Genomic DNA, 19,225 nt, shown 5'->3' with positions numbered 1-19,225 from the left:
TAATCTATAAAAAGATTAAGAACTACTGTTCTGGAGAGATAAGAAAACTCAGAGGCAGAAATCCTTCTTTAAACCAGTTTACCTTGGAGAAAACCGGATGCCTAACACGTTGCTACTCTATCTACAGCTACTGAATAAAGGCCAGAACCCCAGGACACTTTATCCTAAGAGCAGTCTTTGCAGGGGACTGTTTGTGTCCTAAGTGACTTTAGTTTTGACCTCTAAGTCTTTTTCTCCTTTTTAAATTCATAAAACTACAACTCATCTGGTAAGAAAATAAGCCCTGGCCTATTTTAGGCTCCAGGCACCTACTGGTGCCTGGAGCCTAAAAGAAACCATTGCAGGCCAATGCCAGTCAAGCCCATAATCCTAATATACATTTAACATACATTAATGTCCCTCTCTCTTCCATTTCATTTCTTTATCAAAATCAGCTTGCCAAAATTTTGAATTATAATAGACACATAATTTTGTAGCTGTAGAAAGAACAAATACTAATGCTATAAATCAGCTGTATTTGCTGTGGCTAAATAATTTTCAAAAAACAATCTATTTTCTAACTTGATTTTCTTTTCGCTCAGCCTGCTGCGCTTCCCTCCACATTGCTGACACCGAGCACCACTGCTTTCTCTTCCTTCCCCTGAGACACCCTGCAAAAATGGGAGAATGTTGACAGCCCAAGGATTCAAAGATGGGAGGAGAGAGATCATGAAGTGAAGTCACTAATGGGAGAAACCATCACAAAATCCTGGAGACATGGGGCTTTTCCAGAGAATTCTGAGGCGGCAACGTCACCCGAAAACTGAAACGCATAGTTGAAATTTAACAAACTGCAACGAATGATCCAAGAGAGCAGAAACCACGGCCAGCTCACACTGAGCAGGGGCAGTCCACCCACGCTTATTCCCAGTGATTCAGGAATTCAGGGAGCAGAGCCAAGAACAAAGCAGGACATTGAAAAGAGCATGTAGCAAGCACCCCTAAGATTGGCCTTTCTCCTATGGAACTCAATCAATGTTCAGCCACCCCATAGTCACAAAGACACAGGGAAAATGAAGTCAGAAAACTAAAAATGTTTCAGAGTAGTAGTTGAGGGAAAGGAAAGAAAGCTGAATCATGTCACATTGGAAGCGACTGCAAAGGGGAAAACCACGGGCCAAAATGCCGGGGAGGCCAATTTCCTCTATCAGTGTCCATTGAGAGGCGGAAGGGAGGGAAACGCAGATTTCCCAGCAGCGTGGCAGGTCTTGGCACCCGCCTCAGTTCTCCTGCCGAACTTCCACAAATAAACATGCAGAGCTGAAGGGACAGATTTGCTTCTCAGCAAGATTTCAAAGCTGTGCACCAGGAGTCAGGGAGAAAACAGGAAGGATTGAAGGGGGAGGAGGAGGAGGGGGAGGGACACACACGCCTTGGGCCAGATCAGATGGGAAACAGCCCAACCCCTCACCCGAAACTGACACACCGTTTTTTATGAGGTGCAGGACGTTTCAGGTAGCCTCGGCAGTCTCAGTACCTCGGCCCAGGCCTGAGCTGCTGGGTTTCAAGCTGGGGGCGTTAGGTCTGAAAAGGCCACAGGTGAGGGCAAGCTCTTTTAAACCATCTCAACCCAGGTGAAAGCAAGAGGGGCTAATTCTTCTTGGAGTAAATCCAGTCAGCTGGCTGCTGTTTTTTTTCCCAGTCTGCCTAGGTTATTGGGCACAGAGAGAGAGAGAGAGAGGAGTGTGTGTGTGTGTGTGTGTGTACACGCGAGCGTACATCTGGGGATGGGTGGGGTGGAGGAAGGCGTGGGTACTGCACTTGGATTATTTGAGGATGACAACACTCACTTCTGATCTCCAAGGGGCTGAGGAAAAACACAGCTGGCCCCAGTTGGTGCTGAGTCCCCAGGCCCCTTCTCCTAGTTTTCTTGGCTGTATGGCCAGTTTGGGGGTTAAACTTCCACCCACACGCCCAGGTCCTGACACAACAGGGGTAGGTGTCATGCAGTGGTTTAGTGAGTTGGCCCCTCTCTCTTTGTTAGTGAGCACCAATTTGGCAATTACTGAAAGCTTATTTATACACTGATACACATGTGCCTGAAAAACAGCCCAGGAGAACGGAAGACGCATTCCCCGCACAGGACCTAAGCTTGGCTGCTTGCCAACCAGCTGCAACAACAGCCCTGTCCCAGGGAGGCCTCTGCCCCGGCCTCCGAGCAGCTATGCCTGGCCCATGCCCCTCTGAGAGGGTTGGAGGGTCTGCCCTGAGCTTTTCTGTGCCTGTTTCATCACTGTTTTTCTAAAATCATTGATAGGGTGGGTATAGGAGCAAAAGTTCCATCTTACTGCAAATAATTCCTTATAGGTTTCCTTCTTCATGTTGGTGTTAATCGCTCAGTCATGTCTAACTCTGCAACCCTATGGACTGTAGCCTGTCAGGCTCCTCTGTCCATGGGATTCTCCAGGCAAGCATATTGGAGTGGGTTGCCATTCCCTTCTCCAGGAGATCTTCCTGACCCAGGGGTCGAACCTGCGTCTGCCTGCAATACAGACAGATTCTTTACCATCTGAGCCACGTAGGTTTCCTTCTTTGTAGATGTTTAGTTACTTAGTCCATTTGTCAGCTGGAAAAGCACGTTTCAAGGTCATCACCTAGGTTGTTTGTCCTCTTTGCTTGGGCCCATGTGTCCTGTCTTGGTCAGGTCTTCCCCCACAGACAAGCAGGAGCAAGAAGATGGAAGGTAGGGCAACCCTATCTGCAGGGTTAGCCCATCTCCTGCCAGGGCTTTCTCCTCTTGGCAGTCTCTGGGTCAACAGCAGGGAAGACGCTTCTGCACAACACCCTGGTCTTAGGGGTGAAAAGTGAAAGTGCTCTGAGGCCTTCGGGGCATTTGGGTACTATTATTATTACGCTTGGTCTTCCCTCATAGCTCAGTTGGTAAAGAATCCGCCTGCAATTCAGGAGACCCCGGTTCCATCCCTGGGTCAGAAAGATCCCCTGGAGAAGGAGATGGCTACCCACTCCAGTATGCTTGCCCGGAAGATCCCATGAACAGAGTAGCCTGGTGGGCTACAGTCCATGGGTTGCAGAGTCAGACACAACTGAGCGACTAGCACTCATTCACATGCTTGGTCTACAGAAATTAAGTCTGTAAATCAAACTCCTATATTGTAGGTCCACAACTCTCAACCCTGGCTGGAATGAGAATGCCTGGGAAGCTTTTAAAAATGCTAAAAGAGAGCTTCCCTAGGGGCTCAGTGGTAAAGAATCTGCTGGCCAAATGCAGAAGACACGTGTTCAGTCCCTGATCCAGAAAGATCCCACATGCTGCATACCAACTAAACCTGTGCGCACATCTATTGAGCCTGTGCTCTAGAGCCTGGGCGCCTCTATTACTGAACCCACATGCCGCCACCACTGAAGCCTGAGCTCCCTAGAGCCAGTGCTCCAAAACAAAAGCCATCACAATGAGAAGCCTCTGCACTGCAACTAAAGGAGTCCCGCTCTCCACAACCAGAGAAAAGCCCACACAGCAATGAAGACCCAGCACACCAAAAATAAAATACGTAAATTTTTTTTAAATGCTAAAAGCAATTGAATCAAAATCAATCAGCTGTGGGGAAAGGTGGTATTCGTAACTTTTAAAAGCTCCGCAGGTAACTCAGTATGCAACCACGCTGGAAACCACTGTTCTAGAGGCCAAATGTCCTAAGCCTCAGTGCTGTGACATGGCCTGTTTGTCTCAGGGTAGCTGGGAATTCAGTAAGGGTGTGCAGACCATGGCTGGGCCCTTGGCCTCAGTGCCTGGTCCAATTCAGGTTTGAGTGCATGGACACGTGTACGTGGGTGGTGGGCAAGCACCCAGGGTCCATCTCAGGGAGGTGAGGGTGACCAACCAAAATTCTCTGGTTTCTGAATGCTGACACTTGCCAGAGCAGCATATAAGGACAGAAGAAAAAGCATGCTGGTCTTTCTTATATGATAAACATCTAAACTCAGTAGCCTAAGTTATGGGTCCAGACCCTAATGAACCATTGTGCCCAGGTCGCCCTTTGTCCTGCTGTATCCAGGCTGTCTGTCTTCATGCCCCAAAGGTACATTTGCTATAAAGGTGCTTCAAAAAGAGACACATGCCCCTACCCCTTTTCTAGCGCCCAGAGGATTGCATATCCCAGGTACTCAGGGAACCTCCCACAGATCTTCAAATACAAACCTACAAATGCAGGAGCTGGTCTCCCACGGTGCTGGGGTTCAGCTGTCCAGAATAAGGACCTTCATCACCTACTCACTCTCCTGTCTGAATCTGAAAACAAACTGAGAACTGTCTAAAATTGGGTTCCTCGAGGCACTTTGGACAGAGAAGTTAGAAATGCGTGACTTTTTATTCTCCTGGCAGAGATCTTTTCTGGGGCCCTTGACTCTCAGTATCGGTGGCATCCATAGATATGACCCCTTTACCCACTCTGGATCCCCAATGAACTGGGAAAATTATGGAGTGACATTTCAAGGAAAACTCACACTGAAAGGAATGAAGTGTGAACCTTGCCATTAACTGTGGGGTCTTGTTTTACTTTGTTTTTAAAGGCCTTCACCTTGCTTTTAAAGACAAGCCTAGGGCAAATTTTCTACTTGAGAGAGCAAATTTAAAAAAAAAAAAGCAAAGCAAAGCAAAAATCCACAGTGCTTCGCTTGTGGTGCAGTGGTTAACAATCCACCTGCCAATGCAGGGGACACAGGTTTGACCCCTGGTCTGGGAAGACCCCACGTGCCATGGGACAACTAAGTCTGTATGCCACAACTACTGAAGCCCACGTGCCCCAGAGCCTGTGTCCTGAAACAAGAGGAGCTACTGCAGTGAGAGGCCCACAGACCACAACTAGAGAGTGGCCCCCGCTCCCGCAACTAGAGAAAGTCCATGAGTAGCAACAGAGACCCAGAGCAGCCAGAAATAAATCAATTAATAACTCTCTTAAAAATATACTCAGAAGCAGTTTGTTTTGTTTTTTTAAGACAAAACACAAATTCCTCGGCAAGTTCTCAGTTGACTGGCACTCCCTGAAATATAGTTCCAGATATTACAATGTAGGCGAAAGAGAAAACACAATTCAATGCTAGAAAATTCTAATTCTGAGTGTTTCTTGAAGCGTGGCCTACAAAGACCTCTATCAGAATCACCTGTGTTAACAGCAGATTGCGGCCCAGCCCAGGTTTCCTGAATCAACCTCTGGGGGTAGGAATTTAAGAGCTTGCATCTTTTACCAGCTTCCCTGATGATTTTCAGGCACTCTGAAGTGCGAGAACAAATGCCTGAAGCCTATCCCTCTCATCGTGTGTGTGTGTGTGTGTGTGTGTGTGTGTGTGTGTGTGTGTGTGTGTGTGTGTGTGTGTGTGTGTGTGTGTGTGTGTGTGTGTGTATTAGTCACTCAGTCGTGTCCGACTCTTTGAGACCCCATGGACTGTAGCGCACCAGGCTCCTCTGTCCTTGGAATTCTCTATGCAAGAATATTGGAGTGAGTTGCCATTTCCTTCTGCAGGGGATTTCCTGACCCAGGTATTGAACCTGGGTCTCCCGTGTTGCGGGCAGATTCTTTACCATCTGAGAGCCACCAGGGAGGCCCCTTTGAGCAAAAGAAGAGATACAATCGAATCCCAAGACTATGTAGGATGTCGTTCTGAGCATAGCATTGTGCTAGATCAGGCATGCCAAATTTTTGCAAATTTTCTGTAACATTTTCTCTGTTCTTTTCTACCCATAAACAGTAAGCTCTGAGGTCAAAAGCAGACCCAGAGAAGGGAGTGTAAAGCTCTCATTCACTGACATTTATTAAATGTTTTGCATATATTTTTAATGTATCTTTTCTACTATTCTTCAAAGTATTATATTTGTCTTACAGATGAGTGATAGGGCCAAGAAAGGTTAACCATCATGTCCATGATGACCTAGCCAGGAAGCCAATCCAGGGGTCCCCCCAGGCCTCCTCCTTTCCATACTGCCAGTGGTGGCGAAGAGGGCTGGTCCCACATTTGGCATGGGCCTAGGCCTGCCCCAACCCAAGTCTAAGGGTGAACCTAGTGGTGACTGCTGCATGTCTGGGCCATGTTCTGGAAATACTGTCAGCTGGTTTGGGGACCTCTGGAGCCTGTCTTGAACACCAAGTTTATGCCTTCCCTGACTGTTCATTCATGAGTTCCCAGTGGCCTGTCTCCAGGCCATACTGCCTCCAGAAATTACCTCCCAAGGGGCGAGCAGCTGAACACCTCCCTTACCACGTGGAAGAGCTTGAAGAAGTCCACGTTGGCGTACAGGGTGTCTTCCATCCACTGTAGGGTTCCCTGAGAGAGGGAGCACAAGCTGCCACGCACTGTCTGGGCTGCACGGCGCTGGGGAAAGATCAGGAAACGCTCCAGGAGGGCCTCGCTGCAGGCGATGTCCTTCAGCATCAGGTCTGGGACTCCACGAGCAAACTGCAGAAAGGAAAAGCAACACTGGAAACCTCCCTGTGTAGAAGAATACTGGCCCCCCAGTGATTCCACGTCCTAACCCACAGACCCTGTGAATATGCTATGCGGCACAGCGAGCGGAATTAAAGATTGCAGATGAAATTAAGGTTGCTATTCATCTGACTTTAAAATAAGGAGATGATTTTGGATTATCTGGGTGAACCCAATGTAATCACAAGAGTCCTTTAAATGTGGAAGAGAATAGCAGAATAAACAATGTCAGGATAATTTGATGCGGGGAAGACTGGACCGGCCACTACTAGCCGTGAAGATGAAGGGAGGCCACCAGCTGAGGAACGTAGACAGTCTCTAGAAGCTAGAAAAGGCAAGAAATTGAACTTTCCTCTAGACTGCCCAGTAAGGAGCACAGCCCTGCTGGCACCTTGACTTTCAGAATGTGATCTCTGGAACCATAAAATAATAAATGTGTGTTGTTTTAAGCCACTAAGTTTGTGGTAATTTGTTACAGCAGCCACAGAAAATGAAAACACTCCCAAGCCTCATTTTAACAGAGAGACTTTACAACATGAGCTATTCCTTCTTAGCACATGATGGTAAGGTACCATCAGGACCTACTGTGTGCAGCTGAGGGGGGCGAGTAGCTAAAATGCATTTGGAGTGATGGTGAATGACCACCTCTCCCCCTTCCTGTCTCACCAGATTTACATATACAAATACTGGATGCCCAGTTAAATCTGAATTTCAGATAAACAGTGAACAATTTTTGGTACAAGTATGTCCCAAATGGAGTCCAAATAGAACATCCTTATGCTGAAAAAATTATTTATTGTTTATTTAAAATTCAAATTTAACTAGGCACCCTGTATTTTATCCAATGATGTTAACCCCTGGAGCACTCACATCAGAAACCTCCCGTGGGCAGTGACTCTCAAAGCACAAGCTCCCTGATGGCCTCCAGAGGCAAAGGAGGCCTCAGCCCTGGCCAGGGACCTTTATCCACCCAGCACAGTAAATGGCCTCCTGGAGTCCTGGACTCCCAGTGGACAAAAGCATTAAATACCATGAACAGAATAGGCTCATGGACTTCCTTGGCCTCCACAGTCCCATGGATTCTACACAGGGGAGGGAATTAATTAACTCATTTTGTCCAAACCTCTAGTATCTCAGAGGAGAGAAGTGAGGCTGAAGGGGTTAGGTGACTTGATAGGGTTATACAACAGGCTGGAGGAAAGCTGGGACACCAGACGAGTGCCACTCATTCATTCAATGCTCATTCACTGTGTTTCCATTCTGCAGGGACTAGGAGAGTTACCAGGCATGCAGAGAGAATGAGATAAATTTTCTGCCCTCCAAAAAGCTCATGGGCTAGCTAGAAATGCAGGCATTTAAACAGCAGCAGAGTATATCATGAGAAACACTGGGCTGGAAGAAACACAAGCTAGACTCAAGATTGCCAGGAGAAATATCAATAACCTCAGATATGCAGATGACACCACCCTTATGGCAGAAAGTGAAGAGGAACTAAAAAGCCTCTTGATGAAAGTGAAAGAGGAGAGTGAAAAAGTTGGCTGAAAGCTCAACATTCAGAAAATGAAGATCATGGCATCCGATCCCATCGCTTCGTGGCAGATAGATGGGGAAACAGTGGAAACAGTGTCAGACTTTAATTTTTTGGGTTCCAAAATCACTGCAGATGGTGACTGCAGCCATGAAATTAAAAGATGCTTACTCCTTGGAAGGAAAGTTATGACCAATCTAGATAGCATATTCAAAAGCAGAGACATTACTTTGCCAACAAAGGTTCGTCTAGTCAAGGCTGTGGTTTTTCCTGTGGTCATGTATGGATGTGAGAGTTGGACTGTAAAGAAGGGTGAGCGCCAAAGAATTGATGCTTTTGAACTGTGGTGTTGGAGAAGACTCTTGAGAGTCCCTTGGACTGCAAGGAGATCCAAGCAGTCCATTCTGAAGGAGATCAGCCCTGGGATTTCTTTGGAAGGAATGATGCTAAAGCTGAAACTCCAGTACTTTGGCCACCTCATGCGAAGAGTTGACTCATTGGAAAAGAGTCTGATGCTGGGAGGGATTGGGGGCAAGAGGAGAAGGGGACGACAGAGGATGAGATGGCTAGATGGCATCACTGACTCGATGGACGTGAGTCTGAGTGAACTCCGGGAGTTGGTGATGGTCAGGGAGGCCTGGCGTGCTGCGATTCATGGGGTCACAAAGAGTTGGACACGACTGAGCGACTGAACTGAACTGAACTGAACTGAAGTGCTAGACTGAACGTAGTGAAACCAGAGCACGGAAGAGGGAGCATTAAGAATCGCTAGTAAAAGTAGCTGGTATTTATTAAGTGTTTACTATGTGCCAGGTGTTAAGTGGTTTATAGATACTAAGCCTTTAACCTCCCACAACTACTGTATATGGTAGGAAATTTTATTGTCTCCATTTTACACATGAGGAAATAGAGTGATTAATTTAACTTGCAGTTAACTGTGTGACCTTGCTGAGATTTGAACCCAGAGCTTTTGCTTAGCCATTTTGAACAACTTTTGCTCTTAATTCTCTTGTCAAGTAGGGCAGGGGGAGGGGCGGGACAAAGAAGGGAGAGTTTATGAACCATTCGATTGAGGAAGTAACATTTGAGCTGGGCCTTGAAGAAAGTTCAGGAGTTTCCTGGGCTGTGGGTAAGGGGTGTGGTGAGGGATAAGCCAGAGTACTCTGCTACTTCAGTCATCTAATAATTCCCTAGATGGGGCGAGGGGTGATGCTATTCCCTTTGGAGCTGTGCTCAGATACTAGGCAGAGGGATATCCAGTCTTGACAGTCAAGAACAAAATCCCATGTATAATGATGATCAATTAGAGAGCAGCACACCCTATGTGATCGATTAAGGTAATTAAAATTAAATGGTATTTAAAATTCACTTCCTCACTTGTACTAGCCTCGTCTCACATGCCCACTAGCCACACACGGCTATGGTTACCCTATAGATGGCACAGAGAGAACTTTGCCAGCATGGAGGAAGTTCCAGGGGACAGTTCTGTCCAGGAGTTACAGAGTTGGTTGGAGATGGACAAAGAGGTCAGGAGGAAGGCTCACAGGTCACTGGGGCTGAGAAGCAGGGTGGGTAGGAGGCATGGAGGGAGCTGGGTCCACATGACTGGCCTCTGGAGTGCAGGAGCTGAGCTCCTTCCTAAGCTCAGGGAAGCCTCAGCTAATCAGAGCCTGCAACACTAAACACAGGCACACCCCAATGGCCCTGTCTCCTCCCCACATGAAAGGCTGTTGCCCTGATGTTAGCAACACAGCAGCTGGAGACCTAAATGTCACAGAGGTGAGGAACTGGAAAGAAATTTCCCCTAAATTCCTGCCCTTATCTCCATCTCCCTTGTGTTACCAACTGGAAGTCATCACAGGCATTTCCAGGACTTGAGTTTTATGAGCTGAAGAGAAAGCAAAGGGAAAGTGAGCAATCCATGCTGCCTGCCATTGGGTTGGAGTGGGAGCGGGAGCCAAGCAGAGCTGGGCAGCCAGCCAGGCCTGACCCCCAGGGCCTACCCAGGCGTGCACTGGGGCCGCGCCTGGGCACTGCCCTCACTCCAAGTGCCCTGATGTGCTGTGTCAGGGCTGAACCTTATTTCCCCTTGTCTAGTTTCCATGAAAACCTCAGGGACTGAGAAGCCAGAAAGGCAGGTATGGATTTCTTCACTGTTGTACTGGGAACCAGCTTGAAAAGCCCATCCAACAGAACCAACCTCAACCAGGCAGGTGGGTAAGTCCCCTCCTCTCCCCGGGCTCAGACGGCACCCTGTGCAGACCTTTGCCTCAAGACTGACACAGGCCCTGAAATTTCTCTGTTTACATCTCCATCTTCCCTGGAGTCTCTAGTGGCTCAGAGGTAAAGAATCTGCCTGCCAATGCAGGAGATGCGGGTTTGATCCCTGGAGAAGGAAATGGCAACCCACTCCAGTATTCTTAACCGGGAAATCCCTTGGACGGAGGAGGCTGGTGGGCTACAGTCATGGGGTCAGGATGAGTCAGACAAGACTTAGTGACTAAACAACAATTCTTCCGGAGTCTAGAGGAGGTGCCGTCCTGGCCAGGAGAGGCAGGCAGGATGTCTGTGCTAAGGCTCCTGCTTATCATGCATTCTCTCTGTGTTTATCACACTAGGAACCCACACACCCAGGATGCTGGGCCAGGAGCCCATGAGGCCCTAGATTAGAGCCATGGTTCTCACCCCTGAGCTGTTAGAACCACCCAGTGGGTTTGTTAAAGTGGAGAGTGCTGGTCAGTTTGGGGTGAGGCCTGTGAATTTACTCCCAGTCCTTGCTGATGCTCCTGGTCTGGGGACCTTGAGAACCAATGAAAGGGCCCAGGACTGAGAATGAGAAGACCCCGATTCCACTCCAGCTCCAGCAATTCCAGCTCTCTAGCTGGGCACCAGTCTCTCGGCCACCAGGCATGTCAAGTTTCTCATCTGTTTGACCCATCTTGGGATTAGTGTGAGGAGCTCAGGTGCTCAGAGAGGTGGAAGTCTTACTTTAGTGGTAAAAATGCTCTGAACAAATACAGGAGATTATGAAAACAGATGACACAGGTTTAGCGGAGTTACAAGCAGTTTGCCTGGCATTGAGGAGACACGGCCCAGGAAAGCAGAGGTCTGCTCTGTATGCAGCTGTTATCAGGCTCCATGACCTTGAAGGTCACCTCAGCACACTTGATCCTGGCTTTGCCTGTTTCTCAGCTGGCACTCTCCTCTCACAGGCATTTGCACTGGGTCTACTGTTCAGTAAGATCTGCTTAGATAGCATCTCCTCAGGAAGGCCTTCTCTGATGATTACATTGAAAACTGCCCCCCCCGTCCCTTCCTAACTCAGACGCTGCCGGACCTTCCTCACGACCTGGGAACGCACGTAGGTGCCCTTGGCTTACGTGGTCATCGCCTGTTGTCCCCACTGGAATGTGAGCTCCCGGAGTCAGGGGTTTCCTCGCATTGTTCCCACTGCATTCTGGTACCTAAAACGTCTCTATGTATTTGATGGCTACATGAATAAACCTCAGTTTCCTCAACAATAAAGGGAGTTTGAGCCACGTGATCTCTTAGGTTCCTTCCAGTCTTAAAGCTCTGAGGTGTTTCAAGTGCTGCCAGCTTCTGTGCCACTTCAGAATCCCATCATGGGGACTGTATCATCTCACTGAACCCGAGGTGTTCTCCTGAGCATGTGGCATGAATCTGAATGCTTCTGAATGTGAAAGCAAGAAAGAAAAAAGAAACTCAAGGTCTCCCTTGCCTTTCTCAGGCTCAGTGCCTACTCCTCCCCTCCAGGGACCACTGGGCCAATGACATCCACCTACCTGCTCTGGACGGACTTGGGAGTTGACCAGAAGGTAGACGACTGAGTCAGACAGACCAATGTTCTTCACGAGAAACAGTGTCAATGTTTCATCATCTTTTAGGACCTCCCGAATTCGTATTCCTCTTCCTGCATACGAAAGAGAAAAAGAGCAGGGTGTTGAAGGAAAAATGGGTCAAATAAGGGAAAATATCGAGAAGTGATTTCTAACTGGACTCTCAGAGGAAGGCTCTGTTTGGGGGCTCCATGGGAGCACCTAAGGGTCAGGCCTGTCACCAACACAGTCACAGCATTTACTGCTGGAGCAGATAGGCAAAATTTGTGAGAAGGCACACAAGCTGGAAAAAGCTAGGTTGGCCTGGAGGTGGTGGTGGTCGTCAGATCCTTTGCAGAGTTGGTGTTGGGCAATGGGGTGGGGTGAGGAGTAGTTTTGTCCTCCTGGGAATATATGGCAATGTCTGGAGACATTTTTAGTTGTTACAACTTGGAAAATACTGGTGGGTAAGTACTAGTGGATGCCACTAAACATCCCACAATGCACAGAAGAACCCTGCTTCCCTGACCAAACAAAGAACTATGCAGTTCAAACGGTCAATAGTGCTGAGGCTGAGAAACCCTTCAGTTCAGTTCAGCCGCTCAGTCATGTCCAACTCTTTGCGACCCCAAGGACTGCAGCACGCCAGGCCTCCCTGTCCATCACCAACTCCCGGAGTTTACTCAAACTCATGCCCATTGAGTTAGTGATGCCATTGAATCATCCCATCCTCTCTCGTTCCCCTCTCCTTCCACCTTCAATCTTTCCCAGCATCAGGGTCTTTTCAAATGAATCAGCTCTTCACACCAGGTGGCCAAAGTATTGGAGTTTCAGCTTCAGCATCAGTCCTTCCAATGAATATTCAGGACTGATTTCAAACCCTAAACACGTGGAATTGGAGGAGACACGTGCTCTGTCCACAGGGCCATTGTCAAGGGGTAGACGACCCTTCCTGGTGTTTCTGTCACGTCAGCTATGGCTCTAGGTTCAGGGTATGCACTTGGACTAACACTTACGGGGCTGTCTGGGGCAAGAAAATCTTCAAGTGGGGAAAGGGGAGGGTCTATTGCCTGGGCTTGCAGTCTCATGCCCTGATCAGCCCAGTCACATTCTTTCCACTCCACTCAAACCCACTGGAAGCAGAAATTTCTTTATAAGGAGGCATAAAGGATTCCTAACCATTACAGTGACCCTGGGGCAAGTGATTGACCCTCTCTGGGTCTGCATTTTCCACATATGCCTCTTAGGATTGTTGTGGGGGTGACTTGGAATAAAGAATGTAAAGTACTTAGCTGCCAACTTAAAAAAAAAAAAAAAAAAGCTTGTCCTAATTGCATTAATATTATTCTTACCCTTTCTAGGGAATTCCCACTCACCTTCTCTGCCTGCTTCCAGGGCCAACCTTCAGTCTCAAGCTGGCCACTGCTCCAGTTCTGGAGGCACCAGGCAGAGAAGATGGCAGAGGGTCCAGATATTTAAGAAATCATTTCAACATGCAGTTCATTTCAGTTCCAGTTGCTCAGTTGTGTCAGACTCAAATATTTGGCTTGCATGAAAATGCTTATCTTTACATCCTATCTTTGCCAGGAGCCTGCTTGACTGCTTATCTCTTAGTTCTTTAACTTTAACCATCAAATGTCCCTGCTCCTTCCAGGTTCTAATACTACAGTGCCTCATCTGCTCTGTCCCCAAATCCTCCCTTCCCCAGGCAGCCAAGAGGTTCCCTTGAGTGCTTGACAGCCACCCTTCATGTTCAGGTCGTGACTTTCTTTGTATATGCCGCCTCCAGATTGATGTTCTGCTAATTTCCTCTTGAAAGGGGATGGGCCAGCCACAGGCCTGCCCATGCAGCTGGGGCCAGCTTCGGGGAACCAACCCTGAAGTTCTATCACACGGACACCTCCCTCACCACCATGGAGCGTGCTGACAGTTGTACCACCAGGGAATCCAGTGTCACCCAAAGCCTTAAGGAGGACCTGACTGCGATAGTCCCTTTATCTTCAGTGGATATATTCCAAGACCCCCAAGGGGAAACAGATAGTACCAAACCCTATATATATATATATACTGTGTTTTTTTCCCTATACATACATACCTATGATGAGGTTTAATTTATAAACTAGGCAGAGTAAGAGAATATCTGAATTGCCAGCATCATTGGTCTTGCACTTTGGGGCCTTTATTAAATCAAATAAGGCTTACTTGCACATAAACACTGTAATACTCTGACAGTCAATCTGAAAAAAGCCAGGGAGTAAGTGACTAATGGGCAGGATACCTGGATAAAGGGATGGTTTCCATCCCAGGCAGGTAAGTGCAAGAGTTCATCATGCTACTCAGAAAGGCACACAGTTTAAAACCTATGAGTTATTTACTTCTGGAATTTTCCACTTACATTTTCAGACTGGATGACCTCAGGTAGCTGAAACCATGGACTGGGGACACTACCCCAGGAGAGAGCAGTGGTTCTGAGAGGGGCTGCTCTATTTTCTTCTTGCTTTCTTTCCTTTTCAATGACTTATCTTCCAAACCCAGATTCCTTTTTTTTCTTCACCTGGGGCTCCAACTTGGTAGTTCATCTCCAAATCATCTCTTTGTATATAGCATCATACTATATCCTCTGACCTCCAGCAACACAACTCCCAACACACACACACACACACACACACACACACACACATTCACAGAGTCTCTTGAGAGTAGAGAGCTACAGATACTGCTTTTATCACACTCCCCATCATACCTAGCTGGGCACAGAGATGTAAGCCCTCCAAGTCATCTCTATGTGACACCCAGCACTAGAGCCTGACATGGAATCAGGGCTTTGGTGAATGTCTGTGGAGTAATAGGAGACACCCAGTAAATAACTGTTGTCTTGACCTGAGAGTCAGGACCCTATCTGACTATTGAACTCTTCGTTATTCTTTAACTCCCTCACCTGACCTTACATACAAACATCTACAAACATCTCGCTTGGGAAAAGGGACAAAACAAGGGGAACTGGGAGCAACTTTGCCCTGGCCCAGATTCTCACACAGGTGCCTGGGCTGCCGTGGCCCCAGGGAGAAGGTGCATGAAAGAGCGTGCTGGTTCAGCACACCTGAGGAAGGGTGGGGGCCACCCTGTAGGGAGATGTGGGGCCAGAATGTAAGCAGTGGCCGATACCAGACAGCAGGATTCCCGAGGGAGAAATGTGAACTGGGGGGCCCTGAGGAAAAGAAAATAAATGTAGTTTAAAATGTTGTTCTTCTTGTTCTCTTCCCTGGGAAGATTAGAGGCTGGGGGAAGGGGCTGCTGAGGCCCATGGAGCTCAGAAGGCTGGGATGGGGGTGGGGAGACCAGGAAAATGCGTGCGTGAGGCTCAGAGGGCAATGTTTAAAGATGACTGAGAGACTGCAGAGCTTGCTCGGGGGGTAAGAGGGGAGGGGGCTTCACGGCTAGTGTTTTTTTTTACCATTAATCCTCCTCTGTGGAGAATGCAGTACTACAGGTTTGCTAGGAAAGGAAAATGCCCTAGGTCACTGTTGGCATACTTTCCCAGGTGACTGGGGAACTGACAGGCAAAAGTACACACCAGTGACAGCCGCCCATCTCGCTTTCAGAGGCTTAACCCTCCACTGCAGCCTGGGGCTGAGGATTCAGTGCTCACAGCCAGCAAGGTCCTGGGAGCCCAGGGACAGACTCTGAAACTATCTTCACTACTGACTGTGGACTTTAGTGCTCGGCCAGAAGTTCCTTCAGACACCCTGTCCTTTTTGTTGGGGATGGTCTGTTTTCCCCTCTCATGGCCACCAAGGACAGGGGTTCTGCAGAGTCCATGTTCTCAGCCCCCAAATTCCTTTGGACAGTCTCAGCTGGCCTCCTCTAACGCTGTTTTCCCAGACCCCCCCGAAGCCAGTCTCATGAGGGGAATGTTCCCCCACAGCCCGAAGGCTGACACAAGATGCACCTGTATGGCAATTCGAAACTAGCATTGTGTTGGCTTGTAAGCAGTGATTTTGGTCCTCATATAAAGGCTTGAAAGACCACAGAGACACTGTGGTTTGAAATGACTTCCTTTTTGCTTCCTTCCAGCCAGACCATCTGACAATGAGAAAATGCAGTGAAACGTGCACTGATGAACAGGGTGGATAGTCATTCCAGGCGTTGGGCAAGCCCGTGTTCTCATCTGCTGTTTAACCTTGGGAAAAACTGCTGCCTTGTCGGTGCTTCTCCCCCTTATTTCCCTCATATTAAAATGCCAACTGTGCCCAGACCCTGCAAGGCCCTGTGGTTCTTTCAACCCTTACTCTTAGTAAACTCCTGAGCAGCAAAGAAGGTCGTGTTTGTAATCTAGTTTTACGACATAAAGTGTATGCATTACTGATTTCAGAAGCAGTAGAATGTAATGAAGGAATCTTAACCGTCATCTGATCAGACTCCTGTGCTTTATTTTTCCAATAGGGAGAGAAGGGAGAAGGTGGCCCAGTGGCAGGAGGATTGGGTTCTCTTTGGACCTACTCACCTATGCTGTTTGGCCCTCTGCTTCCCTCCAGCAGCCCCCACAGGGTGCGGACCTGGGCCTTCCACTTCTGCCCAGGGATCCCTCGGGGGAGGGCACTGGTCTAATGACTCTGTCACCAGGCATCAGCACACGGCCTGGCTTGCATGGGTGAGGAGCCCTGGGCGACTGTTTCGTACCATTCTCCCTAGCCAGAAGCTGTCCGATCCAGCCCCTTCTGTCTCCTTGGACATCACCTTCCTCACCCTTGTCATCCTGCAAGGTCGTCCTCATGGTCAGTTCATCTCCATTCAAAGAGCTGACATTTCCCAGCAGCCACAAACCACTTCCTTTACAGCCTTTGAGCCCATCCCTGAACAAACTTCCCCAGCCGGGCAGCCTTTTCTCCACCCCCACAACCACACTGACCCCTGGGGTCCTGGCCAGCCTGCTGCCTTCCAGCTGTTCATTTACCCCTGAAAAGGGGGTGTGGTCCACCTGGTGCCCAGGCTGTTTCCATAGCCAGTAACTCCAACCACCTACAGAGGAGCCTATGGCGGACGCGAAAACCGCACGGCATCCACTTGTGCTCTGAAAAGAGATGTCCGAGATTTTCTGGTTTTGGGTTTTGCTTGTTTCTAGTTCTTGCCCTGGAGAGGGGGGCATGGGAGAGGGAGCTCCTTCCCGCTCTGTCCTCAAGCTTCTGGATTCCAGGGGGCTCTCCCACCCCCGCAACCTCTGTGTCCATCCAGCCTGCTTTCCTTTGCCTTCCCGTCGCCTAACCTTCACCTCTGCTCCACTTCAACCTCCATGGCCATGCCTGGGGGCTTGTTCTCATCTGTCCTGCATGCCTTTGAAATCCTGAATCCACATATTTCACATTCTGAGCACAGCTGTCAATCTTTCTATCCTGTTGTTTTCTCAGTCTGTAACCAGCGTCATGGAACCCTCTGAGGCCTCCATTCTTTTGCCTCTCCATTTCCCTTGGGCAATTCCAGTCCTTCTGGCTTCTCCTTCATCCACATGCAGCCTGGACCCTATCTGTGTAGTCCAATCACTCCCCTCAACCCCCTGACCTCCTGGACCTTCCCTGGCACCTCCCTACCAGCCCCCAATCCTACTTCCCCCAACTTTGCACCTGCTCTGCCTCAGGGCCTGGGACGCTGAATATTACCAGAATAAAAAGAAGGACTATACATATTTATGTCGTGATAAACACATGCTCTGGGCTTCCGGTGGCTCCGTGGTAAAGAATCCACCTGCGAATGCAGGAAATGTGGGTTTGATCCCTGGGTAGGGAATATCCCCTGGAGGAGGAAATGGCAACCTACTCCAGTGTTCTTGCCTGGGAAATCCCATGGACAGAGGAGCCTGGTAGGCTACAGTCTATGGGGTCACAAAGAGTCAGACATGACTTTGCGACTAAACAACAGAAATAACAACAACCAACATGTGCACTGATCTTCCTGGCTCTTTACTGCTACTTGGCATTGCTTCTGCACAGTCCTGGGTAGCTCACTCTCTAGGACTCTGTGAATATGGTCCACATCTTTTCCAGGCTCCATGAACTCTTTCCCCTTCACCTGGCCTCAGACTTTCCAGAGCACATATCTTTCCACATTCTCCTATCTCGCGACTTACCTGGGATGAGATCTTTCTTGCCCTCCTTCCTAACTTTCTACCTTCAGGCCTGGTAAAAAGAGGAGTTCTTACCAAGGTAAGCCTCCTCCTGTCTCTAGATCCCTTCCTACACCCTCTGGTATCTTTTCCAACCAAATCTAATTCCTTTCTGTATTTTCAGTTTGTCTGGTGGAGGAGGCAAACGAGAAGCAAGTGATACTTAAGAACACTGAAGCCCACCTCACCTGCAATCCTCTCGGGGTGCATCTGGAGGGTGTTCATGAGCTGGGACAAGGTGCGGAGTTCTCTCCAAACCTGACCAAGGTGCTGGCTCTCTGGTGCATCCATGAGGAGTTCTTGAAAATCTCTATACACCCTTGCCAAGCTGTAAGAATGAGCCTCATCATTAAAGACATAGCTGTCATTTTCATCATTATTATAATACATTGTGTAATTTTTTAAGATACCACCTGCTTGACCCCGCTGCATATACCTACATTATATATCCTCTCAATATTGCCAAGACAAAAGGAGATATTTTTACTTCCTTATACATATAAAATAACGGGGGCTCTGAGCAATTTGTTGTCAAAAGTTTTCCAACTTTGTCAGGGCTGGGTCACTTCTCAACTCTTTTCACTATGTGTTGCCTCCTCCAAGAAGTCTTAGGATGATAATAGGAGATATTAGTAGGGGCTCTTTTCAGCCAGTATCCACTTCTCTGAGACCTGCCCTTCCAGCCATTCATATGCTCAGGTTCTAACAGCCATACTTAATCTACAAAGCCCTCCTTGCATGCATGAACACACACACCTCTGCCAAGGCTGACTGGACAAGGGAAATAAAGCTGGGGAAACAAATTTGTTCCCAGGAATTTGAATGGTACTCAGAGATGCTCTTCTGATTGCCCAAGCCCAGGCATCGTGAACTGGGCAACTAGCACCAGCCGAGGCATTGAGAAGCAGGGCAGAGTGCTCAGTGGAGAGAGGCAGATGGAGTAGAACCCCAGACGGTGGTGGAGAGGCTGGACCTTGTAGGCCCAGACAGGAGGGAGCAGCTCCTGGTGGTTCTTCTGTTCTTGTCCCTCTCCCAGAGAACTGCTTGCTGCTCTTGGCTTTTTAAGAAGGTCTAGTGTCCAAATCATGTCTTTCCTTCTGAGGTTTAAACTTGTTTAAATGTGTTTCTGTGCCTTGCAAGCAAATGAATTTTGAGTAAGCCAACATCTCACGCATACTATGTGCATGAAACATGAAACTCAGATTTCCTGGCTCAGATGCTGAACACAGC

General features: G+C 48.3%; 1 protein-coding gene across 1 annotated transcript in view; it reads right to left on the bottom strand.

The window, feature by feature from the left end:
* ABCA4 (ATP binding cassette subfamily A member 4) overlaps positions 1-19,225 on the bottom strand; it is a 144,453-nt gene that overhangs the window by 112,381 nt on the left and 12,847 nt on the right. Inside the window, exons 4-6 of the mRNA XM_061411147.1 lie at positions 18,184-18,323; positions 11,806-11,933; positions 6,250-6,447 (exon numbers count right to left, since the gene is read on the bottom strand). Coding sequence (XP_061267131.1) covers positions 6,250-6,447; positions 11,806-11,933; positions 18,184-18,323 — 466 coding nt within the window. The remainder of the gene's footprint in view (positions 1-6,249; positions 6,448-11,805; positions 11,934-18,183; positions 18,324-19,225) is intronic.

Source organism: Bos javanicus, chromosome 3, assembly GCF_032452875.1.
Source record: "Bos javanicus breed banteng chromosome 3, ARS-OSU_banteng_1.0, whole genome shotgun sequence".
In the NCBI taxonomy this organism is placed as follows: Eukaryota; Metazoa; Chordata; class Mammalia; order Artiodactyla; family Bovidae; genus Bos; species Bos javanicus.
Note: the sequence above shows the minus strand (reverse complement) of the source record. Positions and strands in the feature narration are given on the sequence as shown.